General features: G+C 49.1%; 1 protein-coding gene across 1 annotated transcript in view; it reads right to left on the bottom strand.

Moving 5' to 3' along the window:
* The window catches only part of IFT46 (intraflagellar transport 46), a 95,654-nt gene that overhangs the window by 57,474 nt on the left and 24,390 nt on the right, over nucleotides 1-13,790 (bottom strand). Inside the window, exons 4-5 of the mRNA XM_075329114.1 lie at nucleotides 1,603-1,754; nucleotides 790-861 (exon numbers count right to left, since the gene is read on the bottom strand). Coding sequence (XP_075185229.1) covers nucleotides 790-861; nucleotides 1,603-1,754 — 224 coding nt within the window. The remainder of the gene's footprint in view (nucleotides 1-789; nucleotides 862-1,602; nucleotides 1,755-13,790) is intronic.

Raw genomic sequence — 13,790 nt, 5'->3', positions numbered from 1 at the left:
CATGGCTAGTTCCCACCGTGAAGCATGGAGGAGGAGGTGTGATGGTGCTTTGCTGGTGACACTGTTGGGGATTTATTCAAAATTGAAGGCATACAGCACCAGCATGCCTACCACAGCATCTTGCAGCGGCGTGCTATTCCATCCGGTTTGCGTTTAGTTGGACCATCATTTATTTTTCAACAGGACAATGACCCCAAACACACCTCCAGGCTGTGTAAGGGCTATCTGACTAAGAAGGAGAGTGATGGGGTGCTACGCCAGATGACCTGGTCTCCACAGTCACCAGACCTGAACCCAATAGAGATGGTTTGGGGTGAGCTGGACTGCAGAGTGAAGGCAAAAGGGCCAACAAGTGCTAAGCATCTCTGGGAACTCCTTCAAGACTGTTGGGATAACCATTTGCAGTGACTACCTCTTGAAGCTCATCAAGAGAATGCCAAGAGTATGCAAAGTAGTAATGAAAGCAAAAGGTTGCTACTTTGAAGAACATAGAATATAAGACATATTTTCAGTTGTTTCACACTTTAAGTATTTCATTCCATTCCATATGTTTTAATCCATAGTTTTGATGCCTTCAATGTGAATCTACAATTTTCAGAGTCATGAAAATAAAGAAAAAACTCATTGAATGAGGTGTGTCCAAACTTTTGGTCTGTACTGTATATCAAAGTTTCTTATGTTTGTTTGTACGTTTGATATAAAGACAGTGACCTTGTAAGTTTATTCCATGTGTAACATATCATCAATCCCAACAGAAATATTAAATACCATAGAACTTAATAGTCTTACCTGGTAATATACTGGAACAACTCTTTAATTTCAGACGTTACTGGAAGATGCTCAAAATCTGCAGGATCATAACTGGTGGAAACATTAAAGGTTGTAAAACATGAAAGCATCACACTGCCATGCGTTTACTGTAAGGGGGTATTCGATCTACATAAAATAACACCTACTCATCATACACCAGTGATTGGGACCTGTGTTCACCAGTTTATCCCTGGACACAGAACAATAGTCAGGAGGAGGTGAAGTCCATAGCACTGGAGAACAGCTGAGCACAGCGCTGCACCCGACTACAGCGCCATTCAAGCATACAATGTCAAACACACACCTTTCTGGCCACAAACGGATTTTCCATAACTGAGAATAATGAGAAAAATCCAGCTGCTCTGAGGACTGTCATCTATCAGACAATTACAGCATATCCTGTGGATAGGACATAAATGTCAAAGATGAAAATACACATTTGCGACTGGACTGGACTTTCCTACACAGTCTTAAAATGATGTGCACTGGAGCAAGAGGGGCAAAATTGATTAAGAAAAATTGCAAACCTGTCAAACATTTTAGCACATGTGGGGAAGCTCCAAAAAGAAAACTGAAATCTATAATTTGAGTCAACACATGGTGGTCCCGACTCTCTACTTCGCCATTTGTGAAGAGTGAAAGGTCACCAGTGTTAGTGCGAATACGGTATGGGCACCAAAATAGCACTTTTTATGTCACAAAACTAGTGGACATAATATATCTACTGACAACTGTATTATCATGAAAATACAAAAAAAAAAAAGACTTTGTATAATAAATCGTTATTCTTACCCTACATTTGAAGCACCATTTTCTTCATCATCATCGTCATCCTCCTCATCATCATCGTCGTCGTCATCGTCATCGTCATCATCCCCTGAATCATCTGTATTTTCATCTTCACTTAAATCCTGGCGTGGAGCACCATGAGACGCCTTCTTTTTCTTCATATGTGCAAAAATAAAAATGCAAAAAGAAAACAGGAAACAATTTATACAAAAAACAGAGGAAGGTTTTACTCACAAGAACTGTCACAAATCGTACGAGCCAAACTGGAAGCGGGGACATCATTGCACCACATTATGAAAAAAAAGGTCCCAGCCTAGACTAGGTATCACCTTTCTAATGGATCAGTAACACAGTTAGGTCCAGAAATATTTGGACAGTGACACAAGTTTGGGCTGTTTACCAAAACATATTCAAGATACAGTTATATAATGAATGTGGGGCTTAATATGGAGACTCCCAGCTTTTATCTGAGGATAGTCACATCCTAATCAAAAGGACGGGTTTAGGAATTACAGCTCTTTAACCCCTTCACCCTCGCCTGGTTTTCACCTTCCGGACCAGGCCAATTTTTAAATTGTGACCAGTGTCACTGTATGAGATAAGTCTGGAACGTGATAACAGGGATTATGAGATTTTTTTTGTGACATATTGTATTCATGTCAGTGGTAAGGTTAAGATATTTTTTTAGTTTATTTGTGAAAATATCGGAAATTTGTCAAAAATCTTGCAACTTTCAAACTCTGAATTTGTATACCCTTAAAACAGAGAGTTATGTCACACAAAATGGTTAAAAAACAACATTTCCCACATATCTACTTTACACCAGCGCAATTTTTGAAACATAATTTTTTTTTATTAGGAAGTTAGAAGGGTTCAAAGTTTATTAGCAATTTCTCATCTTTCGTACAGAATTTTTTTTTTTTTGGGACCACATCACATTTAAAGTGATTTTGAGTGGCCTAGGTGACAGAAAATACCCCAAAGTGACACCATTCTAAAAACTACACCCCTCAAACTGCTCAAAACCACAGCCAAGAAGTTGATTAACCCTTTAATGATTCACAGAAACTAAAGCAATCTGGAAGGAAGAAATGAAAATTTTACTTTTTACCACAAAAATGTTCATTTAGCCCCAAATTTAGCATTTTCACGGCAGGGCTCAGAAGGGAAGGAGCGCTATTTGACTTTTAAAGCGCAAAATTGTCTGATATCGTTAGCGAACGCCATGTCCCATCTGGAGAGTCACTGAGGAGCCTAAACAGTGGAGCTCCCCCACAAGTGACCCCATTTTGGAAACTAGACTCCTTAAGGAATTTATCTAGATGTTTGGTGAGCACCTTGAACTCCCAAGTGCTTCACAGAATTTTATTTTAACGTTGAGCAGTGAAAATGAAAATAATACATTACCACAAAAAGAAGGATTTTTGTGTACTCACCGTAAAATCTCTTTCTCTGAGTCTTCATTGGGGGACACAGGACCGTGGGTGTATGCTGCTGTGACTAGGAGGCTGACACTAAGTAGACAAAAAAGGTTAGCTCCTCCCTAGCAGTGTACACCCTGAGCCGGAGGCGGACTTAAATCAGTTTAGTGCACAAGCAGTAGGTGGAGAACAAAAACACAACCATACATAAGTCAAGGTAATAACTTCAACAAAGTAGCCGTGCGACCCAAGTCCAGGGAACACGGGCCACTGAGATAGACAGTCAATATGTAACAAAACAAGCAGGGTGGGTGCTGTGTCCCCCAATGAAGACTCAGAGAAAGAGATTTTACGGTGAGTACACAAAAATCCTTCTCTTTCGTTTCATTGGGGGGGACAGGACCGTGGGACGTCCAAAAGCAGTCCCTGAGTGGGGAGCGGCAAGCCCCGCAGATAGGAAGGAAAACGGCCTCCCTCGGCGGGCTTGCCCAAGAAGTGAATGTACCCGCCTTGTACAGGTGTGCTACTGCCACCTGCAAAAGCTATTTCCCAAGACTGGCCTCTGCCGATGCTTGGGTGTGAACCTGGTAGAAGTTGTTACAGGAATGCAGACTAGACCAGGCGGCGGTGCTACGGACCTGGTCGGCCGACGTCTAATGCGTAATCGGCCAAAAAGGTTCCCACTGCACTAGTAGAGTGTGCCTTTACTGCCCGTGGTGGAGATCTGTGTGCCTTTACTGCCCGTGGTGGAGATCTGTCCTTTATCCAAGAGTCCTCGGAAATGGCGGAACGGATCCATCTGGCAATTGAGGCCCTTGGTACCAGCATGTCCCTTTTGGGTCCGGATGGGATGATGAACAGCACGACTGTTTTACGGGAAGGTGCGGTCCTGTAGGCACAGAGTGTGAGGGCTCGCACCAGGTCCAGAGTATGGAAGACCTTCTTGAGGCTGTGAGAAGGACCAGGACCGGAGGACAGAGAAAACAAACTCCTCATTTGACTGGAATGGCGAGACTGCCCTAGGCAGAAGGGAGGGAGTCGGCCCGAGCACGACCTTGTCCTGGAGACAAATCCAAAAAGGGGTAAGTACCAAAAGACCCTTTAGCTCTGACGTTCTTCGCAGAGAAGTGATGGCAACGAGGAACACCACTCTTCCACAACCAGTGAGAAGGAAGGAATCTCGAACGGTGCAAACGGCGGACCTTGAAGCAAATCCAGCCCTAGCATAAGATCCCACAGTTCTAGTGGCCGACGATAAGGCGGAGCTGGATGGACAAATCCCTGAATGAAGGCCTTGATCCGTGGACGAGAAGCGAGAGACTTCTGAAACAGGATTGACAGAGCCGACACTTGGCTTTTTAAGTGTGGAGAATGTGAGACTCGCATCTAGACCTGCCTTGATGGGAGGGAGAAGAGATGCTGTGTTGTTCAGGCCACCGAAGGAAGAACGCTCCCCGTGCGGTAGTGGATTCTCGCAGAAGATAGAAACCTGACTGTAATCATTGTCTGTATTAACTATGTCGAAAAACCTGCCTCAGGTATTACCCAGGATACAGTAGCCAGACTGTCAAATTTTAGGACCTCTGGGTTCGAGAGAGATCGAGAGAGATCGAGAGAGATCGAGAGAGAGATCGAGAGAGAGATCGAGAGAGAGATCGAGAGAGAGATCGAGAGAGAGATCGAGAGAGAGATCGAGAGAGAGATCGAGAGAGAGATCGAGAGAGAGATCGAGAGAGAGATCGAGAGAGAGATCGAGAGAGAGATCGAGAGAGAGATCGAGAGAGAGATCGAGAGAGAGATCGAGAGATCGAGAGAGAGAGAGAGAGATCGAGAGAGATCGAGAGAGAGAGAGAGAGATCGAGAGAGAGAGAGAGAGATAGAGAGAGATCGAGAGAGATCGAGAGAGAGAGAGAGAGAGATCGAGAGAGAGAGAGAGATCGAGAGAGAGAGAGAGATCGAGAGAGAGAGAGAGATCGAGAGAGAGAGAGATCGAGAGAGAGAGAGATCGAGAGAGAGAGAGAGATCGAGAGAGAGAGAGAGATCGAGAGAGAGAGAGATCGAGAGAGAGAGAGATCGAGAGAGAGAGATCGAGAGAGAGAGATCGAGAGAGAGAGAGAGATCGAGAGAGAGAGAGATCGAGAGAGAGAGAGATCGAGAGAGAGAGAGATCGAGAGAGAGAGAGATCGAGAGAGAGAGAGAGAGATCGAGAGAGAGAGAGATCGAGAGATCGAGAGAGATCGAGAGAGAGAGAGATCGAGAGAGAGAGATCGAGAGAGAGAGAGATCGAGAGAGAGAGAGATCGAGAGAGAGAGAGAGATCGAGAGAGAGAGAGAGATCGAGAGAGAGAGAGATCGAGAGAGAGAGAGATCGAGAGAGAGAGAGATCGAGAGAGAGAGAGATCGAGAGAGAGAGATCGAGAGAGAGAGATCGAGAGAGAGAGATCGAGAGAGAGAGATCGAGAGAGAGAGATCGAGAGAGAGAGAGAGATCGAGAGAGAGAGAGATCGAGAGAGAGAGAGATCGAGAGAGAGAGAGATCGAGAGAGAGAGAGATCGAGAGAGAGAGAGAGAGATCGAGAGAGAGAGAGATCGAGAGATCGAGAGAGATCGAGAGAGAGAGAGATCGAGAGAGAGAGATCGAGAGAGAGAGAGATCGAGAGAGAGAGAGATCGAGAGAGATCGAGAGAGAGATCGAGAGAGATCGAGAGAGATCGAGAGAGATCGAGAGAGATCGAGAGAGATCGAGAGAGATCGAGAGAGAGAGAGAGAGATCGAGAGAGAGAGAGAGAGAGAGAGAGATCGAGAGAGAGAGAGAGATCGAGAGAGAGAGAGAGATCGAGAGAGAGAGAGAGATCGAGAGAGAGAGAGATCGAGAGAGAGAGAGATCGAGAGAGAGAGAGATCGAGAGAGAGAGATCGAGAGAGAGAGATCGAGAGAGAGAGATCGAGAGAGAGAGAGAGATCGAGAGAGAGAGAGATCGAGAGAGAGAGAGATCGAGAGAGAGAGAGATCGAGAGAGAGAGAGATCGAGAGAGAGAGAGAGAGATCGAGAGAGAGAGAGATCGAGAGATCGAGAGAGATCGAGAGAGAGAGAGATCGAGAGAGAGAGATCGAGAGAGAGAGAGAGATCGAGAGAGAGAGAGAGATCGAGAGAGAGAGAGAGATCGAGAGAGAGAGAGATCGAGAGAGAGAGAGATCGAGAGAGAGAGAGATCGAGAGAGAGAGAGATCGAGAGAGAGAGATCGAGAGAGAGAGATCGAGAGAGAGAGATCGAGAGAGAGAGAGATCGAGAGAGAGAGAGATCGAGAGAGAGAGAGATCGAGAGAGAGAGAGAGAGATCGAGAGAGAGAGAGATCGAGAGATCGAGAGAGATCGAGAGAGAGAGAGATCGAGAGAGAGAGATCGAGAGAGAGAGAGATCGAGAGAGAGAGAGATCGAGAGAGATCGAGAGAGAGATCGAGAGAGATCGAGAGAGATCGAGAGAGATCGAGAGAGATCGAGAGAGATCGAGAGAGATCGAGAGAGATCGAGAGAGATCGAGAGAGAGAGAGAGAGAGAGAGAGATCGAGAGAGAGAGAGAGATCGAGAGAGAGAGAGAGATCGAGAGAGAGAGAGAGATCGAGAGAGAGAGAGAGATCGAGAGAGAGAGAGATCGAGAGAGAGAGAGATCGAGAGAGAGAGAGATCGAGAGAGAGAGAGATCGAGAGAGAGAGATCGAGAGAGAGAGATCGAGAGAGAGAGATCGAGAGAGAGAGAGAGATCGAGAGAGAGAGAGATCGAGAGAGAGAGAGATCGAGAGAGAGAGAGATCGAGAGAGAGAGAGATCGAGAGAGAGAGAGAGAGATCGAGAGAGAGAGAGAGATCGAGAGATCGAGAGAGATCGAGAGAGAGAGAGATCGAGAGAGAGAGATCGAGAGAGAGAGAGATCGAGAGAGAGAGAGATCGAGAGAGATCGAGAGAGAGATCGAGAGAGATCGAGAGAGATCGAGAGAGATCGAGAGAGATCGAGAGAGATCGAGAGAGATCGAGAGAGATCGAGAGAGATCGAGAGAGAGAGAGAGAGAGAGAGAGAGAGATCGAGAGAGAGAGAGAGAGATCGAGAGAGAGAGAGAGAGATAGAGAGAGATCGAGAGAGATAGAGAGAGATCGAGAGAGATCGAGAGAGATCGAGAGAGATCGAGAGAGAGAGAGATCGAGAGAGAGAGAGATCGAGAGATCGAGAGAGATCGAGAGAGAGAGAGATCGAGAGAGAGAGATCGAGAGAGAGAGAGAGATCGAGAGAGAGAGAGAGATCGAGAGAGAGAGAGAGATCGAGAGAGAGAGAGATCGAGAGAGAGAGAGATCGAGAGAGAGAGAGATCGAGAGAGAGAGAGATCGAGAGAGAGAGATCGAGAGAGAGAGATCGAGAGAGAGAGAGAGAGATCGAGAGAGAGAGAGATCGAGAGAGAGAGAGATCGAGAGAGAGAGAGATCGAGAGAGAGAGAGATCGAGAGAGAGAGAGAGAGATCGAGAGAGAGAGAGATCGAGAGATCGAGAGAGATCGAGAGAGAGAGAGATCGAGAGAGAGAGATCGAGAGAGAGAGAGATCGAGAGAGAGAGAGATCGAGAGAGATCGAGAGAGAGATCGAGAGAGATCGAGAGAGATCGAGAGAGATCGAGAGAGATCGAGAGAGATCGAGAGAGATCGAGAGAGATCGAGAGAGATCGAGAGAGATCGAGAGAGATCGAGAGAGATCGAGAGAGAGAGAGAGAGAGAGAGAGAGAGAGAGATCGAGAGAGAGAGAGAGATCGAGAGAGAGAGAGAGATCGAGAGAGAGAGAGAGATCGAGAGAGAGAGAGAGATCGAGAGAGAGAGAGAGATCGAGAGAGATCGAGAGAGAGAGAGATCGAGAGAGAGAGATCGAGAGAGAGAGAGAGATCGAGAGAGAGAGAGAGATCGAGAGAGAGAGAGAGATCGAGAGAGAGAGAGATCGAGAGAGAGAGAGATCGAGAGAGAGAGAGATCGAGAGAGAGAGAGATCGAGAGAGAGAGATCGAGAGAGAGAGATCGAGAGAGAGAGATCGAGAGAGAGAGAGATCGAGAGAGAGAGAGATCGAGAGAGAGAGAGATCGAGAGAGAGAGAGAGAGATCGAGAGAGAGAGAGATCGAGAGAGAGAGAGATCGAGAGAGAGAGAGATCGAGAGAGAGAGAGATCGAGAGAGAGAGAGAGAGATCGAGAGAGAGAGAGATCGAGAGATCGAGAGAGATCGAGAGAGAGAGAGATCGAGAGAGAGAGATCGAGAGAGAGAGAGATCGAGAGAGAGAGAGATCGAGAGAGATCGAGAGAGAGATCGAGAGAGATCGAGAGAGATCGAGAGAGATCGAGAGAGATCGAGAGAGATCGAGAGAGATCGAGAGAGATCGAGAGAGATCGAGAGAGAGAGAGAGAGATCGAGAGAGAGAGAGAGAGATCGAGAGAGAGAGAGAGAGATAGAGAGAGATCGAGAGAGATAGAGAGAGATCGAGAGAGATCGAGAGAGATCGAGAGAGATCGAGAGAGAGAGAGAGAGAGAGAGAGAGATAGAGAGAGATAGAGAGAGATCGAGAGAGAGAGATCGAGAGAGAGAGAGAGATCGAGAGAGAGAGAGATCGAGAGAGAGAGAGATCGAGAGAGAGAGAGATCGAGAGAGAGAGAGATCGAGAGAGAGAGAGATCGAGAGAGAGAGATCGAGAGAGAGAGAGAGATCGAGAGAGAGAGAGATCGAGAGAGAGAGAGATCGAGAGAGAGAGAGATCGAGAGAGAGAGAGATCGAGAGATCGAGAGAGATCGAGAGATCGAGAGAGATCGAGAGAGAGAGATCGAGAGAGATCGAGAGATCGAGAGAGAGAGAGATCGAGAGAGAGATCGAGAGAGATCGAGAGAGATCGAGAGAGATCGAGAGAGATCGAGAGAGATCGAGAGAGATCGAGAGAGATCGAGAGAGATCGAGAGAGATCGAGAGAGATCGAGAGAGATCGAGAGAGATCGAGAGAGAGATCGAGAGAGAGATCGAGAGAGAGATCGAGAGAGAGATCGAGAGAGATCGAGAGAGATCGAGAGAGATCGAGAGAGATCGAGAGAGATCGAGAGAGAGATCGAGAGAGATCGAGAGAGAGATCGAGAGAGAGAGAGAGAGATCGAGAGAGAGAGAGAGAGATCGAGAGATCGAGAGAGATCGAGAGATCGAGAGAGATCGAGAGATCGAGAGAGATCGAGAGAGAGAGAGATCGAGAGAGAGAGAGATCGAGAGAGATCGAGAGAGATCGAGAGAGATCGAGAGAGATCGAGAGAGATCGAGAGAGATCGAGAGAGATCGAGAGAGATCGAGAGAGATCGAGAGAGAGATCGAGAGAGAGATCGAGAGAGAGATCGAGAGAGAGATCGAGAGAGAGATCGAGAGAGAGATCGAGAGAGAGATCGAGAGAGAGATCGAGAGAGAGATCGAGAGAGAGATCGAGAGAGAGATCGAGAGAGATCGAGAGAGAGATCGAGAGAGAGATCGAGAGAGATCGAGAGAGATCGAGAGAGATCGAGAGAGATCGAGAGAGATCGAGAGAGATCGAGAGAGATCGAGAGAGATCGAGAGAGATCGAGAGAGATCGAGAGAGATCGAGAGAGATCGAGAGAGATCGAGAGAGATCGAGAGAGATCGAGAGAGATCGAGAGAGATCGAGAGAGATCGAGAGAGATCGAGAGAGATCGAGAGAGATCGAGAGAGATCGAGAGAGATCGAGAGAGATCGAGAGAGATCGAGAGAGATCGAGAGAGATCGAGAGAGAGAGAGAGAGAAGGCTCTGCCAACAAGGAGCTGGACGGTCTGGAAGGCGTCCCGGGAGGACAGCGTGGGTCCTGAAGAAGTTCCGCGAACCATGCTAGTCTGGGCCCCTCTGGAGCAATTAGAATGGCTGGAAATCCTTCCGCCCTGATGTTCTTAAGAACCTTCGGGATCAGGGGCTGCAGTGGAAAGAAGTACGGGGGCCTGCACTGGGTCCACACGTCGACCCCTAGCGGCAGGTGGTCGTGGTAGCCCGCGATGAACCATGGAACCTGCCAGTCGAATCGGGAGGTCATTAGGACCACCTTCGGAGTCTTTTATCTGCCGCCGATCTGGTTGAGGCTTTCCCTGTTGAGGGACCATTTGCTTGAAGCGAGGACTACCTGCCAGGTAGGAGTCTTGAATGTCCAGCGACGTCAGAACCTCACCGACTTCAATGGAGATGAACACGGAGCGGAGGAACTCCATGCAAAATGCTCGAGGTCTCACGGACCTGCTAGAAAAACTCCGGGTCGAGGAGGGGGCGGACCGAGCCGACCCTCTTGGGGAACACAAGAGACTGCAATAAAAACCGCTGGAAAAGTTCTGATGGTGGGACTGTTGCCACAAGTCCAGAGTGGAGGAACGACCCCATGGAGGGGAGGAACACGCGCCCACGCACAGGAGACTCAGGAGGGCGAGAACGGAAAAAACGTCTTGTGGCAATGAATCGAATCTATTTCGTAGTCTGAGACTGATTTCTCTGACCTAGGATCTGCCTCTAATGGGAGGTAGATCTGCTGGAGGGGGACAGAAGCCCCCCACTAGACTGGCGCAGCTCTCCGCAGACCGCAAGTCATTTGGAGAAGCGGCGCTGAGACCTGGAAGTGGACTTTGTGGACTAGTGGGGACGTGAACGCCAGGAGGGATTGGGCATAAAAGACGGAGCCCCCTTGTCCCTCCGAGGGGAGGATGTTTTTTGAGGATGAGGAGTTCCGGACGGCTTTGGCCGAAAATAGGGAAGAAGAGTACTCTTTTCTCCCGTAGCCTCAGAGATCAGTTGGACTAACCTAGGTCCTAAAAGGCGCTCCCCTAAGACGGAGGGGAAGCCAGCTACCCTCAGAAGCCAGACCTGCGTTCCAGGTCCTGAGCCTGAGGGCTCGGAGGATAGCTACACTGTTGCAGGGACCTGGGCCGCTCCATTGGCAGGCGCCAGGGCTGCGTAGTGAAGGTACTCACCCGCGAGTGTGATCTGCGAAGAGATGTTAGCCAGTTCCGGAATGGCAGAGAAGGCACAGAGTCCCTGCGCAGCATGTCCGTCCAGGACATAGCGGCTTCGCAACCCAAACCAAGGCAAGGGCCGGGGAAAAGGAAGTTCCTGATGGCTCGAAGACAGAGCGGGCCCACCTGTGAATGGTACGGTCTGTGGAGTCCCTGAGAGACGCACTGTTAGGAGTGAGAAGTCAGGCGGGAGCTGGCGGTCTGACCACAGGGGAGTTTGCCCATTCTTCTCGGAGCCCTTCAGAGAAGGGATAATGTAAAATAATGGACTTACCGCCGGTACATACCGTGACTGGCTGTTGCCTGTGGTTGCTTTGTAACTCAGAGAACTCATGATGTCCACTGAATGCGTTATGGACTCGCCTCGTCCGCTGAAAGGGGACATGGGTGCTCTGAAAAGATACGGGATCCACCTGTATACTCAGAGACTGATTCACCGCTTCTACCAGGCTATCCACCATGCGCCGAACATCAGCCGCTTGTACGGAATCCAGCAGAGGTGCTGCATCTGAATCATCACCCGGGAGGTCGGAGGAGTGGTAGTCTGGACCTGGGGATGAGAGTGAAGCCTGGAAAGGCGCTGAAGATGAGACCTGGCGGGTCCGCTTCCGAGTAGCAGAGGACCGTGGGCCGGAGCTCACTTCCTACTGAGGAGACTGCGCTAGGCCTGTGGAGGGCTGAACGCGCGACGGTCCGAGAAACCTCAGAGAGGGAACCTACGGAGTGTGACAGGGACGCCAACTAGTCGGGAAAGGGCGGAACGCAGGGCCCTGCAGGATCGGAGACTGCGCGGTGGCATCTGAGGCGTCGGGAGAGGAGTCCTGTGGATGTTACGGGTCTGCAGAGCAGCCAGAGCATAGCTGGACATCCTGACCTAGGGGAACTACACCAAGGCACGGGAAACTGTTTGGGTCGGGCGGAGCAGGATTATGCAAAGGTACTCTCGCTGGGACTGCTAGGCCGGAGACAGGAGAACGACTAAACTGTCGCTCATACATGAGGGCTATCTCCATAGGAGCAATCGCACCCAGATGCTGTGTGCTGCCTACCAGTCGAGAGGGATCCCGGTCACGCCGGAGCCAGGGAAAATCAGGGCGCTGCTGCGTCATTGTTAGGAAAAGACAGGGTTGAAGCCCCACAGATATATGATCTAAAGGGGTTGTCTGGTACTAAGCATATCTACTTGTTTGCTAGAAGCAGTAGCCTTCCCCTGAGGGCGTTCCTGGTAATACAGTTCCTGTCAGATTCTGTCTATTTAAAAATATGAGAGAATCAAGACATCAACATTAGGGCAATTAAATCCGAATGATACCGAGAGACCTGCAGAATCCAATAGGAGGCGGCATCTTGGCAGACGCACCGCAGAACGGTGCTATAGACATGCTGAAAGTGAATCATGAAATCTGGAAAGAAATCTTTTTTTTCTTCTTTTTTTTTCTAAATTGTAGAAAAAAAATTCTGGGGTTAAAAACCACATAAAACTGAGATTTTTTACCTAATTTGTGAATTCTACATGTATTATATCGTGAGTTGTCATACATCAGCAGTCCATTCACATGAAATCGATCTTGTGTGATTAGAGATCCTTTACACTCTGCTTACAACCACATAACTGACAGATTACAGCTAATCTGCCTGTGTGAGCAAAATGGCGATGGGAAGCTGGAGTTGGCTGGGGGAGCGGCCGTGTGAGGGTGGGGAAACAGGGCATCCACCGCCCACACTGATGCCTGGAGGCTGAGCAGTGGGCGGAGTCGGGGGCAGAACGGCCAGCCAGCCAATAGCGCTACAGCAGGGGGCGTGGCTGGGACGCAGGGAGACTAGGCAGAGATCGGGGCCTAAATTTTCAGCCGCTCGAGGGGGAGAAGGTAGGGGAAGACTGTCCTACCTGACATCTGCGGCGCCGCTCCAGGGATGGTCCGGTGTGCAGGCAGAGGGCTCTGCACTTGCCTGTGTGCAGCGCACACCTGAAGGTAAGGCTGTGGGCTCCAGGGACGCGTGGAGAGGCGTCCGGAGAGGCAGAGAGGTGGACGCCGGGTGGGGGTAGAAAAACTCCCCTGCGATTGTAGGCAGCAATGCGGACCCCATCCGAGATGAAAACGCTGCGGGGGTCCAGCCTCTGAAGTTTGTCCCTGTGCGCCCTTTGGGGTGATTCCGCAGGGCGGATCAGGGGTGCCCATGTAGGATCTGCCCCACATGCAAACCCGGGAGTGGTACCACGGGAATGGACGGGGGAGTGGTCCCGACATCTCAAACCTCTGCGACCCTGGGGAGTGGTACCCACAGGGCTGGAGGGAATGAGGGCGAAAATAGGCGACACCTGCAGAAACAGAGAAGCAGGAGAATGAGCGCGATGAGCGTCGCCGAGAAAAAATGAAAAAAATACGCAAGAAAAATGTGGCTGAGGGGGGCTGAGAGAGCCCACATCAGCCTCCTACGACACTAAGCAAAAACTGATTTAAGTCCGCCTCCGTCTCAGGGTGTACACTGCTAGGGAGGAGTTAACCTTTTTTGTCTACTTAGTGTCAGCCTCCTAGTCACAGCAGCATACACCCACGGTCCTGTGTCCCCCAATGAAACGAAAGAGAAATGTTGCTTTAACTCAAAATCTTTTGTCTTCACAAGAGTAACAAGAGAAAATGCACGATACAATTTGTTGTGCAATTTCTCCTGAGTACGGTGATACCGCATATGTGATTGAAAGCTACTTTTGAGGCAC

The sequence above is a fragment of the Anomaloglossus baeobatrachus genome, chromosome 11 (assembly GCF_048569485.1).
Source record: "Anomaloglossus baeobatrachus isolate aAnoBae1 chromosome 11, aAnoBae1.hap1, whole genome shotgun sequence".
NCBI classification, from domain to species: Eukaryota; Metazoa; Chordata; class Amphibia; order Anura; family Aromobatidae; genus Anomaloglossus; species Anomaloglossus baeobatrachus.
Note: the sequence above shows the minus strand (reverse complement) of the source record. Positions and strands in the feature narration are given on the sequence as shown.